Genomic DNA, 9,469 nt, shown 5'->3' with positions numbered 1-9,469 from the left:
TTTTTTTACTACTTTAACATGTTTTGTGGCTCCAAAAGGAGCGAGTTGGTGTAGAGGCAAGAAAAGTAGCACTGTATTTTTTTGAAAAGTGTATTTGGGACGGCCTTGGTATTTTCGCTCACAGCGTCTTGGCCAATTTCTCCTGGCAGAAAGCCTGACGGCGGTTAAATCCCCGGTATGATGGGGAACGTTGTTGTAGGTGCAAGGCGGGAAGCTTCAGCTGAAAATGCGTTAAAAAATGTCATTCACGAAAAAATTTCAGATTGAAATGGCCTTGGAGGAGATACCGGTATCAGGGTGGCCCTGCTTCCCCCTTGAAATGTAGATGCTGTAGCTCCCCTTTCCCTCTGCGCTTTTTTCTTCTTATCTCCCTTGGGATGGGGACTTTGGGCCTTCCCGGCCTTTTGGCACCCTTTTCCAGAAGTTTTGGGTGGCATGATGATTGACAGTTGCAAAAGTTTTTAAAACAAACCGTTTAAAAAAATTTCCTTTATAGGCGTCATAGCGCCAGACTGCCTTGACAAGACACGACTAGCCCCCTTTTTCCCCCAACCGGAAACCCCCCCGCTTTGCCACACAGTACAATCGGCCCGGGTTTCATTAGGCCCACCTATAAAAGCCAAGTTTTTTCGTTTTAAAAATATATTTTGAATTTTTTGAGAAAAGCATACTCTAACATATCAGTCTGGCCGTGGAAGGGGGGAAAGGTAAAGGGCAAGTCAAAGCCCCGCTCAAGCAGGGCCGGCCTTCAGTTTCCGTAGGTAGGATTCACCGCCTTCGGTAAGGGTAATAGCCGAGAGGGGGGAGCTGGACCCCCCGTATTTTCCGCGCCGTCAGGAATACCGGTGCTGAAGTACTAGAATTGGCAGGTATGCGCCCGTGACAAAAGAAGCCCGTATCATCCCCGTCTTTTTGCAGCGGCCCCGTAACGCAGAGCTCAACAAGCTCCCTCTGGCGGACCATCCCCAGGGGGGTGTCTGCCAATATCAGGCGTGTCCCCCCAAAGAAGATGAGAAAGAAGAAATACTTTCGTATTCCCTTTTTTTCAACAATATCGGCCTTTGGAGCCACAAAACCCAAAAAAAGAGGATTTTTGACAAAAAAAACTCAGTCCTAGGTGGCAGGGTCTAAAAATTTATATAAAATGTCAACAGGCACACAATAGAAATGTGTTTTCACACATAGGCTGACTTTATTAGTAAAAATATACGCCCGAAAACCCAAAGACTGTTTGACTGTTGCGAGTAGGGCAAAAATGGTAATTGTTTCAAAATGAATAATGTGCACCCACAAAAAATATATATAAAAACCCCATTTTTAAAACTTTTTATACACGGGTTTTTAAATTAATAAAATAGACCCACGAATATGACATTTAAAATATGGTGTATTAAACAATATTGGAATATATAAAATTTTAAATTTTCAAATGAATATAAAGGAGGATGGGTCTGTGTTAATGCAATATAGTTCTGTATCTGTATGCGAGTGCAGCAACTGTTGGCATGGGCATTGCATGAACTGTGTTGCGTGCATGTGTAGCAATTTTTTGTGCATGTGCAGCAACTGTATGGCATGTGCATGCAACTGTAGGGTGCCAAAGGGTGCATGGCAGGGGCAACTGTGTGTGGGGGCATGGTATGCAACTGTGTGGCGGGGCATGTGTAGAAAACTGTGTGTGCAGGCATGCACTTAAGAAATGTTGTGCTGTGATGCACATGTACGCAACTGTGTGGGGTTTTTTTTATGCACATGTACATGAAAACTGTGTTGCAGGCAGCAATTACATGCAAGGGTTGGTGCGGCATGCACATGTAATGCAACTGTGTGGATGTGCATGCAATGTACATGCAATGGTTTTGGCATGTGGCACTGTAATGCAACTATGTGGCATGAAATGTACAGCAACTGTGTGTGCATGTGCAGTGTATGCAACTGGGTGTGCGTGACATGTGCAGTGATGAAACGTGGCCCGTGAATGGCATGGAGCAACTTGTGCCCGTGACATGGCTGTGTATGCAACTGTGGTCCGTGTACATGTGCATGTGTTAAAAACTGGGTCCGTGTACTGTGCATTGTATGAAAAACTTGTTGCATGTGCTTTTAATGTACATGAACTGTGGTGCATGTGATGTGATGCAACTGTGTTGGTGTAATGGCTGTGTATGAAAACGTGTGCCCGGTACATGTGCAGTTTTGCAAACTGTGTGTCCGTGTAATGTGCAGTGTATGAAAATGTGTGCCCGTGTACATGTGCATGTGAGCAATGGGGGCCCTTTGTACATGTGCAGGGTATAAAACTGTGTGTGCATGTGCATGTACGACTGCAACTGTTTTGGTGTGCATGACATGTAATGAAACGTTTTGTGGTGTAAAATTGATTTTACATTACATGAAATGTGTGTCCGTGTGATTGATGACATTACTGCAACTTGTGTCCTTTTGGGCGTGGAGGGCATGAAAATGTGTGTAGTAATAACTATAAAGTAATATTATAATAATTTTTGGGTTTTAGAACAAAAAAGTGACCTTTTGAAAAAAAAAAAATTATCAATTTGACAGAGACACGACTCAAATTTAACGAGAACCACCCAAGGGAAAAGGCAGATGGTGGTTTTACGCAGCAGGGAAAAACCTGGGTGAGAACGTTCAAAAACCTATGATTTTTTTCAAAGTTATATAGTCAATGTTAAAACTGTTGACTCTGACCAAAAACAAATCAGATTAGTGAATGGGGGAAAAATAACTTTAATAAAGCAAAAATTTTGCTACACAAGATTTTTTGACATTCTTCCAAGCCTTTTTATTTTTAAATAACAAAAAAAGTTTAATATAAAAAAAATATAAAATTTTAAATAAATTGGGATGCAATACAGGGGAAAAGTCGCGGAAAATAAAAATAATGAAACAATTTGATATAAATAAAAAAAAAAAAGGGAAAAAAAGACAAATAACAAAAGCAAAAGGGTAAATTAAAAGAAAAAGAAGAAAGACAAAACAAAAACAAAAACAAAAAAAAAATACAAAAACAAATAAAAAAAAAACAAAAAAACAAAAAAAAAACAAAAAAAACGATAAAAAAAAAAAAAAATGAAAAGAAAAAGAAATAAGAAGAAAAAAAACAACAAAAAACAAAAAATACAAAAGAAAAGACAACAAAAAAAAAAATAGAAAAATAAACAAAGTAAAAAAAAAGAGAATATATAAAAATAATAAGAATAAAAAATAAAGAAAGAAAATAGTAAAAAAATAAAATAAAAAGGAAAATAATAGAAAAAACAGATAGAGGGGAAAGAAAAAATAGTAAATAATATATAATGGAAATATATAAATTTTTTATATATAAAAAATTTAAAAAGATAAATATTTAGAAAAAACAAGAGTTTTAAAAAAATAAATATAATAATAATATATATATAACATATAATAAAATATAATAATAATAAAAATATATATATATATAATATAATATATATAAAATATTTATATAATAATTATAAAAATTTTTTTTTTTTTTTTTTTTATAATTTAAAAAATTTTTATTTTTTATATATATAATTTATATTAATATTTTTTTTTAAAAAAAATATTAATTTTTATTTTTTTTTTTTTAAATTTTTTTTTTAATTTAAAAAAAAATTTTTTATTTGTGTTTTTTTATAATATAGATAAAAGTGAAGAAATTTAAATATATAAAGTCTTGATAAAAAATATATATATTAATATTATATATATATAATATATATATAAAAATATTTAAAATAAAATATAATATGTAAAAAAATATATATAAATAATATAAATGGAAGTAAATTTAAACATATAATTATTTAAATCTATAATAAAAAATGGAATTATTAATAATATTTTTTTTATATTATTTATTAAAAAATTATATATAGAATATAAAATAAATATATAATATATTAAAATAAACAATATATATAAAAAAACAAAATAATATAACAAATATAAATGAAAATTTTAAAAAAATAAAAAAAATAATAGAAAAAAGATATAAAATATAATAAATAAAAACAAATATAAATAAAAAAGTAATATTTTATATATAAAATAAATATAAAATAAATAAAAAATATATAAAGGAAATAAAAAATAATATTAAAATAATAAATATAAAAAATATGATAAATAAAATAAAAAAATATAAAAAATTTAATATATAATAAAAAAATTAGATAAAATAAAATTAATAATATACATTTTGAGATATAAAATAAATAGATGAATATAAATTTAAAATATTATGTATATATATTATAATATATATATTTTTATTTAAAAAATATAATAAAAAACATTTTAAAAAAATATATAATATATAAATATATATATATGTATATATATTTTAATATATAAAAATTTAATTAAATATATTATATATATAAAATTAATATATATAAACATAAAAATACATTAATATATAAAAAAATATATAATATAAAAAATATTAAATATATAAAATATAGAATATAAAGATATTTTAAAAATAATTAAAATATATATAATAATATATATAAATATATATATATATATAATAATTTTTTTTTTTTTTTTTTTAAATAATATATATATTATATATAATAAAAAAATATTAATATATATTATATATAAATAAATATAATATAAAATAATATAATATAAAAAATTTTTAAAATATATACATAAAGATTTTATATATAAAAATTTTAAAAAAAATAAAATATAAATTTTATATATTATTAAAAATATATATTATATAATAAAAAAAAAAAAAAAAAAAAAAAAAAAAAAAAAAAAAAAAAAAAAAAAAAAAAAAAAAAAAAAAAAAATGGGTATATAATTTTTAATAAAATAATTTAAAATATTTTTTTTTTTTTTTTTTTTAAAAAAAAGAAAAAAAAAAAAGAAAAAAAAAATAAGAAAAATTTTTAATAATTTTTTTTTTTTTTTTTTTTTTTTTTTTTTTTTTTTTTATAAAAAAAAAAAAAAAAAAAAAAAAAAAAAAAAAAAAAAAAAAAAAAAAAAAACAAAAAAAAAAAAAAAAAAAAAAATAAAAAAAAAAAAATTTTTTAATATAATTTAAATTCTATATCATACATACTATCTATGTTATTCTATATCGTACCTATCTCTAATCATACTATATATATTATACTATCTCTATATATATCATAATATATAGTATCTACCTCTATACTGTATATACTATAGCCATATATATATATATATATATAATATCTATATATATATATAAAATTATACTATATCTATATCATAATATTCGATATATCTATCCCTATCTCTCTATATATATATCTATCTCTCTCTCTATCTATCTCTCTATCTCTGCTATATCTCTTCTATCTCTCTCAATACTATATATATATATATCATATTTTATCTCTATAATCGATATATAATGTCATATATATATATATATCTTATATATAATCTCTCCATCTATATGTCTATATTATATATTATATCTATATATCTCACATATTCTGTATATCTATATACTATCTATCGCTCTAAGATCTATATGTATCTCTCTATCGACTCTATATCTATCTTATCTAATCTATCTATATATCTCTCTGTCTATCTCTCTCCCTATCTTCTGTCTATCTCTCTCCCTTCTATCTCTCTCTATCATCTCTTCTCTATCTCCCCTCTCCTCTCTATTATCTATGATCTATATCTATCTCCTCTATCTCTCTCTCTCCATCTCCTGTATCTCTATCTCCTCTCTCTCGATACCTCTCTCTCTCTTCTCTCTCTCTCTCTCTCTCTCTCGCCTCCCTCCTCTGTCTCTCTCATACTCTCTCTCTCTCTCCACATCTCCCCTGTCTCTCTCTACTAGCTCTCTCTACTCTCTCGCTATCTCTATCCCCCTCTCTCTGTCTCTCTCTCTCTCTCCTAATCTCTCTCGTCTCTACCTCTCTTTATACTTCAACTATCTATCTATCATCTATATACCTCTCGCGTGCTCTACTCTCTCTCTACTATCTCTCTCTCTCGTCTCTCTCATCCCTCATCCCTCCCATATCCATCTATATGTCTAAGTCTATGTTATACCTGGTATATGTATCTGTATCTGTCTATCTGTAAGATCTGTCGTCATCTATGTATTGTGTCTGTATCATATTTAGAATATTCAATGAGAGCAAGGTATAACAGATCCACTCATTAAACCGTACTGAAGAGATACAGCATGTAAAAGGTAATGACTAGAATGACTACTCTTCCATCCCCCCCCCTCGACACTCCAGACATGAAAGAGAATACTAAATTTATATATTTTACTATGCAAGGTTTTTCGCCCCCCTACTTTTCCAATCCTAACTACTTCCTTACATTTTCACACTTTAAACCTGCCCCCCCCCCCTGCCCTTCCATTTCTTCACCTCTTTACTTCATTGTTGTATATTTATTAATATATCTCCAATACAAGATTGTATTTGACCGGTTTTCGATTGTTGTCTTCGTCAGAATACAATGTATTTCTGACGAAGGACCTTTTATTACAATCTGTCCATATGTACAGCAAGTAAAATACACCACGGCTAACTTACATATCTAGAGCGTAAATATAAAAGCGATGGATAGCACGGAACAAAAAAACCATTACACAAAAAAAAAACTTTGTTTAAACGCCATTGCTGCGATAAAAATCTAATAATTAAACCACAGTGATGACATTATCACACATCACTTTGAAATAGTGAAAGTTTCTCCTTTTTTATGTAAAATTTCAGTGTATGAGGGAAAAAGCGTTAGAATGAACCAAACAACAAACAAATCAAGAAATAATGTATACATATTATCTGACCGCAGATATACATACATACATACATAACATACTACATACATACATACATCGATCATACATATTAATAGATACGTAGAATAACATAGATACATAGCTAACCTAGATACTACATACATAGATACATACATACTAGATACATACATACTAGATACATTACATACATACATCCATAAACACAGACAGAGAAAGGAGGATGGGCAGACAATAATAAAGGGATGAGAGAAATAGAGGACATAAAGATTAGAAAGAAAAAGAATGAGAACAGAACAGAATGATATTAGGAATGAGAATGAGATGAAATTGAGAAGGAGGAGAAGAAGGAAAAGAAGGCGAGAAGAAGGAGAAGAGAAGAAGAAGAAAACAAAAAGAGATGACGATGAGAATGAAAATAAGAAGGGAAGAATGAATAGTGAATAGTGAGTAGTAAATAGGAGTTTACAAGAAATAGTGGTATAGAATAGTAGTAGTAGAATGATAATTGAGTAGATGAGAATTTAGGAGGGAGAGGAGGAGGAGGAAGGATGAGGAGGAGGAGGAGAGGAGGAGATGAGGAAGAGGAAGAAGGAGGATAGACAGAAGAGAAGAGATGAAGAAGAGGAGGAAGGGAGAAGGACGAGGAGAGGAGGAGGATAAGGAGAAGGGGGAGGAGAGGAAGAGGAGGAGAGGAGAGGAGAGGATAAGGAGAAGGAGGAGGAGGATGGCGGAGGAGGGGAGAGAATAATCGTAAGAGAGTAGGATGGAGGAGGTAGTAGGAGGATAAGGAGAAGGATATGGTGGGACGAGGTAAGGCAGGAGGTTGAGTAAGGTGGGGTAGAGAGGAGGTTTAAGGAAGAGAGTAGAGGGAGGGATGGCTTAGAGTGCATGGAGTGTTGATGAGGGCAGGATATGTATATAAAGATTGAATACAGCTAGTAGATATTCGTATACTATGAGTCTTCACTGGACAATGAAAGTGTACTTGCTAGGAGATGGCAATGTAGACTTGAGTCGGTAGGAGAGGAGTATAGTAGTGAACGTACAACGACGGAGCTACTAGAGAAGTTACGTATAGGTCAGGTTTGGATGAGAGAGTAAAGAGGAGGAGGGTAGGAGGAAGGGTATGAGGAGAGGCAGAAGATGAAGAGGAATGATTTTGTCTTTAACATGTTCACTCTTTGAAAATAAAATAAACAATCACGACACTAAATTAACAATTTGAACGTACACAACGACACACTGTGATTATTAAACATAACGTCACGTCTTTTAAGCACTGAAAGATGAAACTCGTAAAATTGATAGAAGGTCATTAAACTAAACAATAAGTTGGAGACAGATGGTTAATCACATACATACGTACATACATACCTGAAAAGATATAGACCACACACAAATATATATAAGAGAGAAAGATAGATGAGAGAGAGAGAGAGAGAGAAGAGAGATGCAGAGAGAAGAGAGAGAGAGAGAGAGAGAGAGACAAGAGAGAGAGAGAGAAATGATATATAGATTTAGGGAACATTTCCCATATAAAAATCGAATAAAGCCTAGGGAATACGATTCATCATCTATCAGATATAATATATATTGTGCACCGTACACTGCAAACACATACAAGACATCGATACAGAGACAGAGACTAGAGAACAAGACAGAGACAATAAGACATAGATCAGTTTAGACAACACAAGACATGACGACCGACAGACTAAAGAGACATCATCAATGACAAGCGTGAATAGCATATAATTTAGAGTAACACCGAGGATGAAAAGTAATGTAACTAGGACAAGAGTGTGGCAAAATATATATGCAAATTATGAAGGATATGATGCGAATGGAATGTACTGGAAATCATATCTGTTAATGAATAGAAGGGCATGACGGATACTGAATACGAAAATGAACATTAAAGCTGAAAAATATAGTTTAGGGACACGAGGAGAACGTACTGACGAGCTGAAGGATGCCATTTCCGATGAGTCATACGATTGATGCAAAATTTCTCTGTATAAACGCGGCGATCAAAATGTGTTAAATATGCTTAGGAAAGTACACATGTACCTACTGGTTATGAGATGTTCCATAGTTGATAATGCGCACCTGATTACAGGAACACTGCGCAAAGTGAACATTTTCGCTTCACTGGTTCCAAATGGTCCAATACGTGTATATCTCGACACATCGAGAAGACGCGCACTTCGCGCGACGATAGTCGAAGTGTGAATAAAATAATTAGACTTGTCGAAGACAAATAAGGGTGCGCGACAGGACGGACGAGACGATGAAGGAGCACGTTTCCGATGGCAGTTACATTACATATAGATCTCACAAAAGAGAGTAGAGACAGCAGCTACGGGCGATGGTCAAATTGTGAAGATAATCAGACTATTAGCAAAGAAGGCAGCACGGGTGACCGGACGGATGGTGGGATGGGAGGGGCACGTTCCGATGTTTTCGAAATGCGGTCACTGATTGGCTGCGCAGAGAAACTTGTAGCTCTTGCTTCGACAAGGAAACTCGTTATCGTTACTGCGACGCGACGCGACGCACTTACGCTCATTGCATTTTATAACACAAGTTATGAGATAATTTTTCAACAATGCGTGTGGTGAAATGGTATCATACTTAAACGTTAGACAATAGAAATTTTTT

The 9,469-nt window shown here is 31.5% G+C and overlaps 1 protein-coding gene across 1 annotated transcript; it reads right to left on the bottom strand.

Annotated features, from left to right (window-relative positions):
- Positions 1-1,425: 1,425 nt before the first annotated feature.
- On the bottom strand, positions 1,426-2,188 carry LOC119568995 (histidine-rich protein PFHRP-II-like). The gene is made up of 2 exons (XM_037917368.1): positions 1,788-2,188; positions 1,426-1,621 (listed from the first exon to the last, which is right to left on the bottom strand). Exons 1-2 carry the CDS (start codon positions 2,186-2,188, stop codon positions 1,426-1,428), a joined length of 597 nt encoding a protein of 198 aa, XP_037773296.1.
- Between the last annotated feature and the right edge of the window lie 7,281 nt (positions 2,189-9,469).

The sequence above is a fragment of the Penaeus monodon genome, unplaced genomic scaffold (assembly GCF_015228065.2).
Source record: "Penaeus monodon isolate SGIC_2016 unplaced genomic scaffold, NSTDA_Pmon_1 PmonScaffold_12041, whole genome shotgun sequence".
Lineage (NCBI taxonomy): Eukaryota > Metazoa > Arthropoda > Malacostraca > Decapoda > Penaeidae > Penaeus > Penaeus monodon.
This window is presented reverse-complemented; position numbering and strand designations above follow the sequence as displayed.

Bases quoted from the DNA above. Each gene is read 5' to 3' on its own strand.
- LOC119568995 (XM_037917368.1), bottom strand. From the start codon at position 2,188: ATGTACCGGGCACACGTTTTCATACACAGCCATTACACCAACACAGTT. The intron at 1,622-1,787 runs GTAATTGCTGCC...CCCCACACACAG, and splicing joins TGCCGCACCAACCCTTGCAT to TTGCCCCTGCCATGCACCCT.